This window comes from Motacilla alba, chromosome 1 (genome assembly GCF_015832195.1).
Source record: "Motacilla alba alba isolate MOTALB_02 chromosome 1, Motacilla_alba_V1.0_pri, whole genome shotgun sequence".
NCBI classification, from domain to species: Eukaryota; Metazoa; Chordata; class Aves; order Passeriformes; family Motacillidae; genus Motacilla; species Motacilla alba.
Window position 1 is genome coordinate 19,514,424 of NC_052016.1, and position 18,485 is coordinate 19,532,908.

At 36.5% G+C, this 18,485-nt stretch overlaps 1 protein-coding gene across 11 annotated transcripts in view; it reads left to right on the forward strand.

Annotated features, from left to right (window-relative positions):
• LOC119704257 overlaps positions 1 to 18,485 on the forward strand; it is a 279,500-nt gene that overhangs the window by 128,146 nt on the left and 132,869 nt on the right. For 8 of the 11 annotated variants that reach the window (XR_005257893.1, XR_005257894.1, XR_005257897.1 and 5 more), the window contains one exon: positions 18,237 to 18,315. Coding sequence is in view for 2 of the 11 variants with exons in the window: in XM_038145189.1 (XP_038001117.1) it covers positions 9,008 to 9,204; positions 18,237 to 18,315 (276 nt within the window). In the remaining 9 variants the exon portion in view is untranslated. Of the gene's footprint in view, positions 1 to 9,007; positions 9,205 to 18,236; positions 18,316 to 18,485 lie in introns of all 11 variants that reach the window. The other 3 variants (XR_005257915.1, XM_038145189.1, XM_038145178.1) reach the window with 1 other exon arrangement.

Consider the following 18,485-nt stretch of genomic DNA (forward strand, 5'->3'; position numbering starts at 1 on the left):
GCAACAGAGGCTGGGGAAGACAGAGGTGAATTATGTAGCCATTCAGGATAGCTGCACAGTTGTGCTCTATGCAGAGTTTTGCTCTCTCAGGTGAGTTTTACTTCTTTCTGAGAACAAATATTGTTCTAGACACCAGGGGTAATTCATTTTGCTGGAATGTATCAAGAGGTTTCAAGTTCTGCTCCAGCAGCTGCTGGAGGCTGGCAAAAGAGATCTCCTTTTATTAACTACCTTGAATATAAGAAAGAAGGGAACCCTAGCAAAAAAACATACCATGAGAAAATTTGTCCCCTATAGTGCTGCTGAATAATGTTGCCTCTTCATATGCACTTGTACAGAGCAATAAGACTTCTGGGTGTATGGGATGAGGTAGAAGGCAATTGAGCCAGTCTGACATTATTTGGTCACTAGTGATATAAACACTCTTCTAGTGCCACTTATACATAGGTACCATACATATCTTTAATGGTATTTAATTGAGATTAAAAAAGCTGTTGGAGAGGATGTTGTGAATGCATATTAGGAATATTACTTAAAACCGTAAGCCTTGATATGATAAACCATAACAAATCTGAAGGACTCATAATGGCTTATCATGTCAATAAAATGCACTTAAAAATCCCCAAGTGATTAGAAGGAGCCATTTCAGTCTATTATATCAATTGTTATATGCTGAGAGCATGAGAGATTTATTTTTCTTTTCCATCCTCTGTTTAAAAAAAAAAGAAAGGAGGAAATTAAATCATAATAAGCTATGTTCAAATAGAATCAAGGTACTAAAATAAACCCACAGAAGGCGATTTACAAATTATGGAAGGCAGTGAAAAGTTCTTTCCAATAAGAGAATACTCTCATGTTACCCTTGGTCTCTCATTTTCAAACACCACAGAATGTCTGATGGGCAGAGTGTGTGCTTGCACCAAAGATGTTCCTGTTGAACTGCCAATAAGTGCGAATGAAACATATTGTCACAAGAAATAAGAATAATTTTGGCACTTATACCAAGTGATGACCTCCAGCACTTGCGCACAAGGAAAGTTGAATTGGCATTTACTACCCCATGTGGTAGTAAATGCTCAGCAGCCACTGTAGCAGAAGAGGGTGGTGATTTTTTTTCCTAACCTCATACTTTTACAGACTGATTTTTCCAGGCATCTTCTTCAGGGGATGGGCAAAGGTTAAGGGCATAGTCCCCAAGCTCTTCAGGGTGACAGGGGCCCTGATGATTGTTCTTACCATTCTGACACCTTCATCCAGGGGTAGTGGCTCTGCAGCAGATGTTTGGGGAGTAGTTTTCTGTCCTAGAGGAGGTTGTTCAGACTGTGTTTTCCCCATGTGTTCCTCTGCCTCCTGTCCATTTGGTCTTGTTACCTGGACTGGCCTGAGAGCATCATGTAGATCCAGTAGGCTTTGGGAGATGGCAAGAGGATCTGCTCTAACAAATGGTCTTTGCTGAGAGGGATGAGCTGATTTTGAAGGTGGTTGCTGTGCTGGTCCTGTGTGCATTTTAGCCAGTGGAAAGCCTTGTTTGTTAATTTATGCAGCTGAGTGAGGAAAGCTTGGAATTGTTTTCTACTAATAAATAAAGATCCCTTAAATCGCTCTTTTGCAGGCTCTGAACTGGATTACATAGCTGTTCTGTAGCATGTCAAACAGACCTGGGCTGGCTCTCTGGGGCCAGCTTTGCAGATGGGTCTAGGACAGTCTTAAAACAGCCCCTGGGGGCAGATTGCTGGTGAAATTGGTGTCATGGCTCCCCAGGCTGGCGCAGCAGTCGGAGGGAGAAGCAGGGGCTGCTCAGTGGCTCGGTGTCCTGCTCTCAGCAGACAAGCTTAACCTCTGTGGCGCACACGTTTCAGCTGTTTAATGTCTGAATAGATGGAGAGCATTCTGGGAAAGTGATTTTTTCTCTGCCAACAGTATCCCTGCTATCTCACTTGCAGATATTACATCTTACATTTAATGTAATCCTTCCAAACTGTCCATCTTCGTATTCTCAAAGCCTGAGCTTTGCCTCTTCCTGCCTGTACAAAATTAACTGGTTCAGTCCTGCACCCCACTCACATACTCAGGGTGCCAGAGAGACAAGGATGTGTGGGATTGCAGATTTTGGAGGATCCTTCAGCGATGCAGATGGCAGATAGGCAGGAGAAAGAAAATAAACAGGTTCAGGAGGTGGGGAGAAATGAGCTGGTGGAAGCCAGGGGAGGGAAGCAGTGGCAAGTAAACACAGCTGAACAAGAGGAAAAAGATGTTTATGTATGCTTGTTTAAGGTTTGCAGTGGGGATAACTGCAAGTCTGTAAGAACAGTTTCTCCCCTCACAGTGCTGTGAACCCTTTGCCTATTTACATGCTGTTATATGTGAGTAAGAAATTTGGCATTATGCAATTTTCTTTATGACTGAAATGCATCCAGTGAGGCTTGGCAGAGATAAATGTAAATGGTTCACGAGGGCCCTAGTTTGAGGCTCAGCTGAAATAACAAGGCAGAACAGGCACGTTCCCACCTGTACGTGCACACGTATGTATGTACGTGTGTGCAGTGCTGGCTTCTGCCCAAGAGAGGAGGCTGCTAACTGAATGGCCACTTGGCAGGGACAGCAGTTTAAGAGCGACTTAAAAAACATACATTGGATTAAAAAAGGAGATGGCACCCTAAGAAAAACCCAGAGATTACATATCTCAAATTATCAAAGCTGAGGAAACGCTGGACATGGAAACGCAGCCTCCGCGTTCTTAGTCTGCATCAGGCTGCACATTCTGAAGCAATATTCCAAGATTCATTTTTCATTTTCTGATATCTTGCTGGGGAGAGACACATGTAGTTGAACAAAGTGATCAATAACAGAACAAATAAGGAACAAATGCTAAGAATATTCAAGATAAGATTTTATTGGGTAGAGACCTCCGAACAGGACATTTTTCAATCTGTTCTGTTATTTTTAAAATATTTCTTTGACAGGCTTATGTTTCAGGCAGACAGAAAGATAAAATAATGTTTTAAAACCCCAAAAAATACTAAGATACTGGAGAGACTAAGTTGAGAGAGTAGGCTGGGAACAAAAGGAAACCAGCAAATAAACTTGAATAATTAAAATAAATAAAAAATACCGTAAATAAAAGCACTGTTTGGAGTTTTACCTTTTTAAAATCTGATAGTATTTCTAGGTTTTAATATCTTAAACCAGAAATGTTAAACAAATTATGAACATTTATGAACATATGAAAGTGTTATGAAATTATGAACCATTATAAAAATGGCTAAATTGCATCTGTCCAAATATCATAGCAAATTCTTTGGGAATGTAGGGAAAGACATTTATAATATTTTACATTTTTTAAATACGTTGTCCTTGTGTCCCCTAGGAACTTCAAAAGAGCATTATGAGGGAGAGAAAAATGAGAGCAGCATGTTTACAAATATTTGTAAGGTGATAAAAAATAGCTAAGACAGAGTGCTTTTTAAATACATCATCTACATTCATCATGTGTGTATGTTGTATGGTTTATGTAGCATGTAGTCCTGTCTTATTGTAGTTGAAGAAAAATTCGTGGCTCAGTGTGACTAAGGCACATAAAACTGTTTTTTAAGAGATTATTTGTGTTATTTACTGAAGAGCAATACTTACACAATGATGTAGTATCACCAAATTAGTGTTTGCTTTGTTTTGGTGTATGCTTTGGGCTGAAAACAGGTGAAGCCAGGATCAGTTTGTTTGCGAAATCTTGGTGAATACTAATAAGAAGAAAAATTGTCCCAGTCAAACTGAATAAATTCTGTGGATAGTATGAAGGATTTTCAGTGATCCATATTGTCCTTGGACTTGGCTGTTGCATTGTACTTTAAATGGAATTGATTGTGTGGTTGTAATGAAAGTAACGGATTGATTTCTATACAGAGTTACACAGAGTAAATAGAAAAATGTTCTTGTCTTGACCTGCATTCATAAACTAAAAATCAGTGACTTTTGACCTGATCCTTAATAAAAAATGCAAATGTAATATAGGAAATCAGAGGGTTTCTTTAATTCTTAGAAAATCTACTGTTTATCAGGTTTTGCTTGTGTGCTTTCTTGGATTTTAATTCTTTTTATTCAGGAATTTAGTAACTGTGATCTATTTTCTCATCAAGGAAATTGTACTTTTTGCAGTTCACATATTTTTGGAAAAGATATTTCACTGTTTCTTTTTTTATTATTCCTTTATTTAGGTAGAATATTTATGGTGTTTAGTACCTTCTCTGTTGAGCAGTGTTAGCATAGCAAAACCATACATTTTTAGGTTGCTACTACATGCAGTATAATAGATTATTTCTGAAAGATAGATCTTTCTGAACTGAATATGCAGATTAACAGCTTTATGTTGTAATAAAAGGAGGAAAGCTGTTGATGGAAATAAGGTGCAACATTCTTTCTAGTTGACTAAACCTAACAAATGTTTATATTATTGCAATGATTATCTCAGTAAAAGGCCATAGAGATATTTATGAGCAACATCTATTCCTCTTTCTATTTTTTTCTTTTTTGCATATGTGACAATGCGGTCCGGGCCCCGGTAAAATGCACAATCCAGCTGGTAAATTCTCTCATTGAGCTGTAAACCAGGTCTACAATAAGCAAGATCCAACTCACTGCATTCATCAGTTTCTCGGTGGATTTTGTGACTTTATTTTTGGCGCTTAGAGTTTAATTTCTTGCTGAAGTAGAGCAGCGCATTGTGGCGCCGCACAAACAAGAAGAGCAAAACAATAGAAACCCCAACGCACCGACGGCCACCGCTACTCCATTGTAGCTTCCAAAGGCACTCTATTCTTCCCAGCCCACTTGATATCCTGCAGGTTGTGGCAGTACAATTCACAGGAAAAGCTTAGACATTGAGCTTGCACGCTTCTTGACTCCATTTTAAACCCTTTGTTCACACCGGGGTGGCATTTTTTCACACCACATGTGGCAGCTTTGACTCCTATCCAGCTTGTCGTATAGAATCAAAGTCTGTGATTTCCTACATTCCCAGTGTTGTCTCCTGAGTTGCTGAATTCTTTGTTGCTCCCAAAATATTACAAATCTTAATTTCAGACATAGATTTTTAAAGCTTTATAGACTATGGGATGAGACAACTGTACCTTCACACTTAGATTTGCTTAAAATCAAAGCTGTTTGCAGGGGAGGGGAAGAGCTCTTTTCCCCTCCCTCTTCTCTTTTAAAAAAATTTCAACACTGGGAATTAAAAACTATGTGGTGAATTTGGCATATATTCATTCTGCCTGATGTATGTTTTGCAGAAAACAATTAAAATAATGTGTAATACTATATATTTTTGGATTTGGAAATTATATGAATGCTTGTATTAAAACATTATTCATCTTAAGAGATTCTTTTGTTGCTCACAGGCGTCATCTGTTGTGCTCTCCTTTCCCTACTTTTCCAAAGACAACCTTCATCTGCAATTTTGCTGAAAGTTTTATGTGCCACGTCAGTAATAAATTATACCTCAAACTAATTTTGAAGAGAACAAAACAAGCCTACCGATATGAATGCCCCTAAAATATATGTTTTTGAAAGTTTATTAATAGAAGATATATTGCTTAAATTAATGTCATTCAGTGTAGCTAAAATGCCACTTGAATCCTGAAACAAATGCTAAAGTATATATTTCTTACTAAAAAACTTTACCATGGATTGCAAGCGCAAAGTGACAGGGCAACAATAACATTTGCATAAAAATTGTCACAAGAATTAATGCAACTTGTACTTCACAGTTTTTGATATATTTTTTAAATGATCGATGAAAATTAAATGGATGTGTGATTTAAAAGAACATTCTCAGTTCCATGTATATTTACAAATCTGTATGTTCTTTGTTGCTGGTTCACTCAGCTGAAGATAATAGAATAATTTCTCCTTGGCACATATGCTAGCCAGTACATTGACATGACACCCTAATAAATATTTTGACTTGAGAGCTGTTGTTTGTTGCTGTTTGTCAGGTGGTTAGAATGGTCTTTTGGCTGCCGCTCCCCTCGCGAACTAAAATATTAAAATGTATGCTTTCAACCTAGCAGCTTTCTTACTGCATTTTATACATTTTCTGACTGCTCATTCTTTCTTTATAATATAGTACTGCTGTGTGCCTAATGGATACTATTTATTCACCAAAATCCACCTAATTGCTTCTGGTGTTTATGAAATTCTTACACTGGTTTTAGGTTTGCCTTTAAGAATGGCATGGAATTGTATTATCTAAGAGAATAATTCAGTAACAGTTTCTAGAAAGACAAAACAGCATTGTTGTTTTCTGGTTTATAAAATATAATAATTTAATGTGCTTATTTTTATGCCATTTCCTTGCTGTTTGTTTATGGAACATTAGATGTTAAGTTGTTAAATCATCTTAGCTGGTCTGACATGTAGCAGAATTGAATAACAGAAAACCTGTTAAAATTAATATTTATTTTGTATTTCAGTCCAAAATCTCAGAGATATAAACTGACTCCTAGTAATAATTAATTTTCAATTAGAAACACAGTTTTATTTGCTCTGCTTCTAAGATTTTGTGTAATTGAAAAAAATACAAAATATATGAAAATAAACATTTAACTCATAGTAGTTTGAGGGGTTTTTGTCCGGGATTTTTCAAAAAATATGAACACTCAAAGGACACATTTAGAATCCATATCTAAAAAGAGTTTTATTTTGCATATTAAATTATACAAAATTTATAGAAATGTTTTTGAGATCAATGAATGCTTTAATAAAATTACATTAAAATGGATTTTTTAAAGTTACCTATTACTTTAAAAAGTAATTAATCTAAATTAGCATTTCTATAGACAAAATGGGACATTTTCTATTTCTTTTCTGCCAAACACCTTAGCAGTTTCTGCAGTTTAACTAGCTAAAAGGTCCAGACATTCTGAGTGCAATTTTAGATCGTACATAAAGAGTTGTTTTATGAAAACTGAAACTATAAAAAGATGAAGCCTTTCAAAATGCAATACAGTAATTTGTGCTAAGCACTTATTTTCAAAAGCATGCTATAAAGAAACAAACATAAAATACTCATGCAAGCTTACCCATTTACTGTTTAAATATTAAAACAGTGACTCAGAAAAGCAATGTACACACACTAAGCAGAAAGTTATTTTACTATCACAGTTATCTGCATCTAAACTTGACATCACACAGCATTTTTAGAAGACTCAAGTATGAATTTCTCAGAAGCAAGACAAGTTCAATAAGTGTATCAAAATTAGTTTACCTACTTTCACAGCGCATAATTACTGAAGAAAAGGTATGATCTTATTTCATTAAAGTGTCAAGAAGCAGAAACATAGAATAAGCATTTGTCAATATCCATTCCAGAAAATCCCAACTTTTATTTTTTGGCATTTCTTACTTTTCCCCATGTTTCTTCAGACCCTCTTCACGTTAATATTTCTTCTATTTCCAGAAAAGAGAAAGGGTGTGTGTGTGGGGGGGGGTGAACCCCAACAACAAAACCCCACAAACAAACTGCAAAACCATAATTGGTTTATATTGCCTTTCAGCTTGTGGCCTGTCCTCATTTTATTAGATCATACATACTCCCCTAAAATTCAGCTTGGAATAATCCTCTGCTACTTAAGGCTGGATGAAAAGAGTACTCATTGTGAATTATGTTTCATCTGTCACAATAACCTTCTTTATTCTTTAGTGCACCTCCCCTTTGCCTGCGGCAATTAGAGGAAATAGGTATGCCTTGAAGTATGAGACAGTGGTATCTCAAAAATATATATACTGATGTCGTATACAGACAGCTCTGGGTTAGCAGCACTCTGAAGAATATTTAAACCCTTTTTGATGGAATCCAAATTTTGTTAGAACAGAGCAGAGTCTGGCATATTGTACGAGTAGGTGCTGATGGCTCTCACTATATTATTGGTTTTTCTGACAAGTAGTGATCAGAGATTTTGCCATTCCATTAAAAGAAGAGTAAAAACTTGCTTACCGACTGATATAGTTTTCCACGTTAGCTACAATTCTGTTTGGGTTTTTTTTTAATTCGAAGGTGCTAGAGAATCTTTTTTCTTCACTCCTCCCTGAAATTCCTGGAGTTCTGTTGAACTCTTTGACTGAACATTTCAGGTACACTTTCTCAATGGTTTAGCATGATTTTCATAATTTCTTGCAGTGGACATTTAACTGTTTCATCTTTAAAATAAAATACACATTTAAAAAAAAAATAGTTTACCAGTGAGTATCAAAAATGTTTTTGCACTGGTACAGAAGAGCAAAAACCCATGTTATCAGATGTTAATTTTCCAAATTATTTGTCTTTCTATATCAAGGGAAAACAAAGAATATGAACTCTTTTAGGGTTCAAGTCACCACTGTCAGGGCTATTTTATCTGTTAGAATATCTGTCTTTTCTTTAAGACTATCTGCTTTATTGTATCTAACAAACAAGAAAAAAAAGCAATATTTTTTTATTTTTTTTTACTTTTTGAATTAATTTTGGAATCTTTCCAAGTTCTCGTTTATTTTTCTCCTGTGTTAATTTTAAAGCCTCATGGCAGAAAACCTCCAGTCAGTATCTTGTTTTGAAACCCCTCACAATTCTGGGCTGTTCATACTGATTCCAAATCAGCCTCCCTTGCACTTTAAGAGGGCTGATGTTCAACTGGAAATGATTAAGAGAAAGCACCTTTTAAAAGAAAAAAAAAAAAATGAAGTGCTAAATCAAGCAGGTTAAAACAAAGAGATTCTGCTGTGCGGCTAGTCTAACATTAAAACACTGTTATTAAAGTTCCTAAGAAATTACTACACTACAAAACCCAATAATACTTGTGAATAAACGAAGAGTTTGGCCCACTGCACAGGTTTGGGCACAAAAGTGCTTGCTAAGCTATCTATTTCACACATGCAACGACAGAAGGTTCGATATTCATTCGATCGATGACTGAAAAGGCACAATGGCAAAATCGGACGGACTTCTTTTCAAATACAGATCTCCGATGTCCCCCTACAGTCTGCAGTCGCACAGCTGGTGGTGTGGCACAGACGGAGCAAGGGTTACATCAAGGCTGTTCTCTGGACCGTGCAAACAGTCTAGACCAATGACCTGCAGCATCGTGCCCTTTGAAGAAGAGGCAAGTTCAGTCACGACGAAGAAAAATCAAGGCATACCCCTTTTAACAATAGGGAGCAGCTCGTGGCTGCAAAGAGGTAAGCAGGGGTAAGCAAAAAAGGCATCTGCTTCCATGGTTACAGGCCAAGCATGGGAACCTTGCTTTTGAAGAGGGACAGTTCTCAGGCTCCCTCACAGGCTATGTCATGCATTATAAGCAAAGGCAGGTTGAGCTGAAATCCGCAGAGTTATTTCAGAGTAAAATGATACGCGAGCACATGGCTGTTAGCAAAAAAAAAGTCACATGACTGTTTAGAAGCAGCCTGGCACTGTTTCTGAATCGAGCCTTTCGTTCGGGGTAGTTTCTTCTTTTCTTTTTTCATTGTCCTTTTTTTTTTTTTTTTTTTCATCTGCTTTTGCAGCAAACTAAGAAAATTGGGAGAAGGTTTATACAAAACAAACATTGGTTTGATACACAAGATTCTGGCTATTCTCCTTCTCTAAACTGAAAAAAGGTCAAGGGTCAATGTTTTTTTCATGACAGGGCCACAAATCCTTTTGTTAATGTAGCTTTAGCAAATGCCATTTAAAATAAGATTTTGCTTTTCTTTCCAAGTGCATGTTATTATTCGTTTGACAGAGTATGAAAGTAATGAATTTCTGTTTCTACAATAACTTTTTTGTTCCGATATTTTTCCAGTTCTTTTTCTTAATTTTTGGGCTCTACAATGTTAATTTTCAAGATTTGCACTTCTAGAAAAGACAACTAAAAATGCACACAAAATCAACACATAATAGTCCTGCCATCTTCAGGGGGAAAAGAAAAGAGAATTATCTGCAGGCATAGGTAGTAAAAATGTGATCAGTGACTATAAGCCTGTGGTGTAACCATTAACCTTTGAGAATCATTATGTTTGTACTTTGTTTCTTTTTGCTTTGTCATTCCTTTAGCTGCTACGTGTTACATTTCCTCCTGAAAAATTAAAATGTGCAGTGTATTTGCCTTGGCATAGGTGTGCCTGGTTTTTGAATTGTGTTTATTATTACATCTGTTCTGTGATGTTTTAACTGTTTGAGGTTGTTTGTAAATTTTGATGGTTTACTATTTTGTTAGAATTTTACTGTTAAAGAGTTTCCTTTAGTAGCTTCTGTTACATACTATATGATGGTCTGTATTATTACAAGCTATAGCATTTGTCTTATTATCAGTATGAGATTAATTTTATTCCAACTATTGTTAAAACTGGGGGGGGTGGGGGGAACAGTGGGAGGGAAATGTCTGGCAAAATGTGGAACAGAGTTTAAAGTTTTAGAAACACTAATAATTACTCACATCATTTCTATCTGTATTTTTTTTCCTGTTCTTTAATAACTGTAGGGACCTGTGGTACTTGGTAGAATTTGTATTGCTCTCCTATAAATGTAATTAATATTTATGAGTGTATCAAGGGTACTATTTTCTCAGGGTGTATTCTGAACTTTCGTTGATCTTTAGGATGGTTTAACTTCAGACTGAGGACTGTGTATTTGAAATTAAAGGATGTATGTGAACTAACTGTAAGTTGTCCTCAAATAACAACAGGCTTGTTTTAAAAAAAAGTTTTTGGCCTACCTTGAACATTTATGGACCAAAATTATCCAAGCAAAAAACCTCAAAAACTGCATAGGAAAATATAAACATGCATAGGAAAATATAAATACGCAATATAAGCAATTAAATATTAACAATAAAAATTAAGGATCTCATTACCTTAAAATCTTAAAGCCCATTATCTTAAAATGGTCATTATCTGGATTAACTGGATTCATTCTGGATAATTTATACTCTGCATATGAATTCAGTTTTCAGCTGGACTTTGACATGATTGCAAACTGTACCTTTTCTCCAGAATGTTCATTAACTAGTCCCATTAGTTTAAGAGAAGAATCTATTTCCTGGTCTTTTGTGTAGGCTGTTGGATGTAACAATACATTTTGATATTCCTGCTGAACGACAGATGCATATTAATGATGGCAAACATTTTCATATATTCACTGCACTTTACAAATTCATACACTGTGTGTAAATGTTATGTCTTCAAGTTTATTTAGTTTATGTGAAATTCTCTCAATTTTTTATACCTAGCAATGATAAATTAAAGGATTAAATAATCTGTCATACGTATGGCACAAACAGTGCAAAAGACAGTGGTGTTGTATTTGGTATTCAAACACTGTTTGAAATTATTCTCATGCTAATAAAACATTCCGGTTTAATGTTGTTGGGTTTTTTTTAAGAGATTTTCAATTGGAAGGAAGATTTTTTTAAAGTGGAAGGCTTCTTGTCCATTTTAATGTAATTTATAAGAAAATTCTAGATTCAGAGTTGTCTGCACAGTCTACCAAGGGGAAGATCTGATCGTAATGATATTTATGCTCATTTCTTGAGATAATTAGTCTTCTCCTAAAAGGAGCTGAGTATAGAGCACTGCAATGAAAGATGTGTAAGACTTGGTGTTGAAGGGAAAAGTTGCATCTCCATGAGCAATGAAAACATGATTGTGAAACCATTAAGTTTTATTTCCATTGGTGTTGTTGTAGGGTGGTTTTTACCATTGTTGATGTCTTGCCCCAAAACACAAATGGTCCTGTCCCTCTAACTGTTGTTGATACATGCTGAAAAACCTTTGGGCAGTTACTAGAGCCATGTGCTAACTTTGCGCCTGGTTCATTCAAGCTAAAGTTCAGGTTGCCAGTCTGAGGCCTTTTACTTTCCGTTTCAGCCAGTGGTGACCAAGAGCCAGAGATTTCTCTTTTCCCTTCTGGGCCATTCATTTAAATGGAGGAGTGAAACATCTAAACATCTTATTCCCCTTCTTAAATACCTTAAAGTGCCTCAAGAAGCACCACTGTTTTGTAACTTCCATTGAGCAATTCAGCTTCTCTGAACCAAGGTAGAAAACAGAGAGAAGGCGGGTTTGTTGGTTGGGTTTTTTTTAATACAGAAGATGTCTCCTGGATATTGGGAAGTTCTGTGGGTTGCATAGAAAGGATTATCAGGCCAAATTTCTTTTATAAAGAGTGCAATTCACGCCCCTATTATCTTCAGAACTTTTTTTTCTTTTTTTTTCTGCACAAGAGAAGTAGACAAAGATTTTTCATGGTTTGCTCTAGGCAAGGTTTGCTATGTCACCAGTTTATTTTATGGGAGTTTTAGACTGAATAGCTCACTTGAATTAAAAAACAAAAAGATGTCAGCTCTGTCATAGCATGCCAAACGAGGAACAAGGGACCATGATCTTCTTCCAAAGTGGAGAGGAGAATTCTGCAGTTTGGGACCATCTTTAAGCAATTTCCATCTTGGCTTTAAGCAATTTTGACACTGGATTTTAATGGTATTGCAACAATGTTGTAAACCATAATTTCAAGGACAGTAGTTTATCATGTTGCACATCTTAATAACCTACTGGATAAAACAAAGGCAGCAAAAACTAGATGAACCCCCAGGTTTTAGTCTGCTGATACAAAATGAATTACAGTTGACTGAAATTTAAGTAAAAGGCTCCTTGTAAACCAATTTTTTTTAAAAGTGCTGCCAGGTTAATCCCCACCAAAGATCCTTTGATCTTATCTCCAGATTATCCTCTTCTACATTACCTTAATGACACGGAATATTCAAACCTGACTGGGGACTTGCTAAGAGCAAGGACTTGGAGAAGCCTATTGAGCAAAGAATCATCAAAGCTTAAAATTGTGGTGTTTGAATTTTGGTAGCACATGAAAGCCTCTAGATCTTCCTGCTTAAAACCAAGAGCCCCAATAGATCAGTGAAGTCAGCAAAAGTTATTTGCTTTTGGTACTGTACATAGATTTGCTTTGTTATGAACTTGGGAATGACTAACTGCATCCACTTTGATTTAAGATAGAAAACAAATTAAGTCTCTCTGTCTCTTGAGTATTCTTCTTGGTCTGTAGTCCCCACCACAAAAAGCCTTAGAAAGTCTGTATAAGTTGTTGCCCCTTATTCAAGTCTCCTTCCAAATGCACTAAATATAAATAACAGAGGAAAGAACTCTCAAATGATCAGAAAGTCACATTTTCTCACTCAGTGTCGTAGTTTTCTGATGTTTTGAAATAGAATTTAGTCTGATTCCAGGATAATCTCACGTGTATGAGGTTCTTTTCAGGGCTGTCATTTTCTCAGCCTCTGTTATTGATAAGTAGAAGTCCTTTTAATGCTTATATGCTCTTCACAAAAAGAGAATCTTTAACATTACAGAAATAATGTTATTCCAAAATAACCTGATATTTGTCAAAGCTTTTTAACAGAGACGTGCAAAACAACAGCAATAACAGCTTTGTTCTTGGGTAGAATCTGGCTAAGATCTTAATCGCAAGTGATACAATCTCAGGGCAAAAATATTTATTGCAAAGAGGTGGTCCTGCCAAGCAGCCATAGATCACAGAATAGTTTTGGTTGGAGGGGACATGAAAGATCACAGACTTACAGACTATTCTGGGTTGGACGGGCCCCACAAGGAACACCAAGTGCACCCCTAAAGTGAATGGTCCATACAGGGATCAAACTCACAGTATTAACACCATGCTCTGACCAACTAAGCTCATCTTAGGGTCAAGAAAATCTTGTTTCAACCCCCCTGCCACAAGCAGGGACATCTTCCATCAGACTGGGTTGCTCAATGTCCCATCTGACCTGGCCTTGGACATTGTCAGGGATGGGACATCCACAGCTTCTCTAGAAATGCATGCCAGTGTCTCACCACCCTCAGAGGGAAATATTTCTTCATAGTATCTAACCTATATGTGTTCTCTTCAGCTCAAATTCACCCCTTCTTATTGCTACAAGTGCTTGTAAAAAGTCACTTCCAGCTTTCTAAATCTCCTCAAGTATTGAAGGGTCCCCGTAAAGTTTTCCCCAAGTCTTCTCTCCTCCAGGGCTGACAACTGAACTCTCTCATCTTGTCTTCATAGGAGAGCTACTCCAGCCCTCTGATCATTTTTGTGGCCTCCACTGGCCTCTCTCCAACAAATCCAAGTCTGTGTTGTTCTGGAAACCCCAGAGCTGGACACAAAACTCCAGCTGGGGTCAGAGAGTGTAGTAAAGAGCAAGAGGCATCTGCTGGCCATGCTGCTTTTGATGCAGCCCAGAATATGATTTGCTTTCTGATCTGCAAGAAGATGCATCATCCTAAAGTAGAAAACAATAGAAAACAAGTAGAAAACAATGAAAAACAAGTAGAAAACATGGCTGGTTTTGCCTTTCTAATATTTTCAGAAGACCATCACGATTCTTCTTATTTAAAATGCATTTTTTTCTCCACATTTGCCTCTTCCTTTATTTATTTTTTTTTTCATATTTGATTTTCCCCTTCCCTAACTAAAGAGTTAATAATGAAAGAGGGAGTTTTCACAAAGAAAAATTGACTATTTTTATTATATACCAAAGATAAGCCTTTGGTAGAATTATTGTATCCTATTTCAGAATCAGGGGTGGAAATTTGCCTTGTATATATTGAGCTCTGGAAGAGCTCTGGAAGTTATACATTACTGACAAGAATTACTTGTGAAGAAATCCTGTTTATGCTTGAGAGCAGGGTGCTTTGCAAACTAGAGCAAGCATTTAAACTTTTATGTGAAGGAATACATAGCAGACTGCAAAACAAGACCAGTCATTTCAGAAAAGAGAAACTTTGAAAAGATCAGAGTTATGCTTAATTATGCCACTGTCAATGATATGTTTATGATACTTCTGGCCTAAGAAAATAGAATTTTCATGAAGAATGAAAAATCTGATGATTTTTGGTTTATGAGGGGCATAATGGTTTATAGTCTGGCATTAAAATTATCAGAAATTACATTCTGAAAAAATCTTTCATATTTATGTGAAATGACATCCTTTTAACCTTCTGTGATGAGGATTTTGGGTCTGAATGGTAATCCATTTCCCTCGTAGTCCCTTGGCATCCATCATTTTTGGATATGTGATGCTAGAGGGGACATCCTACCCATAACTTTCAGTATCTCTTTATGGGCATCCTGTCCATGAATTTGTCCGTGAGTCTGAACTATCTGGAATTTAATCATTTTGGTACTGTGGTTCAAGGAGTGAAGTTGCTCAGTGTTTGCTCTTCTGAGAGTTATTCTGATTTTTGGTCTGAGCATCAAATAGGATAACAAGTACCCATAATAACTTCTGCTTTGGTGAATAACTCCACTTTGAATTCTTTGTACTTGTGTTCAGCAGTCTTCCAAATATTCTGTAATTTGACTGACTGTAATTTGACTGTAATTTGACTGACTGTAATTTGACTGTAATTTGACTGACTTCCAAATATTCTGTAATTTGACTGTAATTTTAATTTCATTAAAATTTCCCTAGTTATCCCCTCTCATAAAGAATTTTGTCTTAGCACTTGTGTCACGTGAAAAATTGTTCAAATGCTTGTATGTTAGCAGGATTGGCAAGATATGAAGAAAACCTTCATGACTTTGTATTGGCCAGGTCAAACTCCTGAGATATTCAGTCCAGCCTGTTACTTGCTGAAAAACTTCTTTATCTGTGAAACCTATTTATCTGTACTAGCACTTCCTTCACAAAGGAAAGAAAAAGTGGTATAGTGGTTACACTTTTTTTTCTCTTTTATAACTTATATTTGGATGATTTCAGGTAAATTCTTAAGATTCAACAGTAGCAAATGTTTAAATAACAATCCACTGTGAGATCATATAGTACAGTAACTACCTTGATTTGCCTCTGGAGTTGAGGGAAAGTATCAAACTCCTTCTGATTTTAATCTGTTCTTTGTGCAGAAAAATTCTGTAATCATTCAATTGGAGAAGACAATAGAAATATATATTTGTGCTTGGTTTTGTTTTGTTTTGTTTGATTTTTTTAAAATTTATCTTTTTCTATTTAATGATTTCAAGGTTTTTGCTTAGCAGGGGTAGTTAATAAGGTTTGGTAGAGATGGCAAATAGCATCCTGCCAACTTCCCCAAGTCCACATCCTTTCATTTTATGATCAAAATCCAGCATATTTTAAAATACCTGTTCCTCTTTCTCATGTGCTAGTCTAGAATATCAGTTGTCAAATTGTAATTCTCTCAAATCATTACAGAAGCATTTGATTTCTGAGGGAAAATTTTGCTGCCTCTAGTTATTGTGGGTTTTAAAATGTGCTAGAAGAGCCATTTTCAATATGCAATTCAAAAGTACCATCAGTGTATAATCCAGAGAAAACTTCACAACTGAGAGACTGTGGGAAATGGAAACAGGATGAAGTCTGAAAACTTAGTTATGTACATGGTTATGATTGCTTCTGCTATTATCTGCTATCTCAAGATTTTTTAAAGGAAATAAAGGAGCTGACTATATTAATAAACCACAAAATAAGCTCTTCAGTTGATTCAGTCAAGCTCTTTCCAACAGAGGTATTTGTTTAAGCATGGTCAGTGAAGAGTATTTCTAGGGCACAACAGATTTCCATCCAGTCAGAATCTCTAAAAATAGATCAGATGAATCATGCTGTGAAGTGTCTCTCTGATTCTAAAGGACCGGCAGTGACTAGCTCAGAGATGCTGCTTAAAACTAGGTAAGAGCAATTTCATCCAAAATAACTGCAACTCCAGTGATCTGATAAGCAAGGTTTATACAATTTAAAATAGTATCAAGTTGGACCTTTCAGATAATGAAATAAAATTGTAATGCTTCCACGTGAGGCACCACAGCAACCTCTCCAGGAATGCTGCCAAGCATTTGAAGTGCCTAGGTGTAGGAAGCACGAACTGAGTTGTAGTTAACGGAAAAAAAATGGGACTAAAACAACTAGTGGGAAGGGAAAGGGTTTTGTGAGCATACTAAAGCTTTATTTCTCTTCAATAAAATAAAAGCCAAGAGAAAACAGTGGGAACAGGACAATTGTGAGTGAAGGAGAGCAATCTCATCTGAGGAACAATGCTGGGACAGAAATAATTGGCAGAAAATCAGACTGGAAGAATATTTCTAGCCATAAAAGCAGTAGTGTTCTGGAGGAGATTCCCAATAAAGCGGTCAGGTTTTGTTTTTCCACACACATCTGACTGTTTGCAAGGTGGAAAATGATACATTTATGAAAGGGAATGTGAAACACAGTCGCCTCTGATAGCAGGAGCTTGGACTGGATATGCCACCACTTTGATCCTAGAAGGGCATGTGTAATGCATGACTGCACTTACTGAAGTGACAGTAATTATGCTGTAGATATGCCTATACTATCAATGTGAATATGTTGTGGTGCTTCTTTAAACTTGTAATTAATACTAATTGAGATCTCAGAAACTGAAGGGTTCCTCGTTTAAAAATCCTGTGCTTTCTCTGAGCGTAACAACAATTTTCTGACTTATCCCACTTCTTGAAAAACTCTATGTTAATGAAAGGAAGACACTAAATATGATCTGTTGATTACAAAAAATTCAGAGGATTTCTTACTGTGTAGGCTAAATATCTTTTGCCAGCATAATGGTTCTGCTACACATGTTTTCTCTTAGTATTATATTTATTGTACTAGACTGGACTGGACTAGACTGTACTAGACTGTAGATTAATACTTTCCTTATATATTCTGCTAAACACAACTTTTTGTTTGCTGTGAAGATGAGAAAAAATATAAGTTTTGTGCATGAATTCATTATGTTAATATGTTTTCTAACAATCCACAAAGACAAAAAAGAATTTTCAGGTACTAAAATTCAGTTTAAGTAATTGAGTGGGTTACTTTATAAAAGTAATAGAATTGTGAATTTATTTGCATGCAAAGCTTAGCACACAACTAAATGTGCATCCAGCAAGAGAGTGATGTGTTTGATGTGTTGAAAGTTTATGGGGCCTGCAAGACAGAAGATGTTGTACCATGTTACTTTGTTGTTTCAACTACTGGTATATGACAATTCCCTTAAATTTCTTAATATGCTAAAGTTCATCAAGTCTTGTAGAAAAGAAATATTCTTCTTTTTTGTCTTTATATTGTGTAGTTATGGGACCTAACACTGTGTCTTTCTTTGATACAACCTTCCTTTTGAAATACCAGGTGAAACTCAGCTAGTTTATTGCAGTAGTCCTGTGTCCCTGTTCTCATGTGCTGTGTCTCTTCCAGGTGTACAGCTGCCATTCCAGGTGTACAGGTGCCATTCCATGTCACAGCAGGCCTGTGTTTGCTGCTCCACAAGCTGCAGGTAAGCCCTGAGACCACTCCCCAAAGTTTGTGTCACAGTCACCGCGACCAGCCCCTGGCACATGAAGCTGAGGGCAGTGCAGCTGCTCTCCATCCCACGATGGCTTTCCCAGGACAGTGAGAGGATGCTCCCTCTGCATTTCAAATGGCTCCTGAGGAGCTCAGACATGG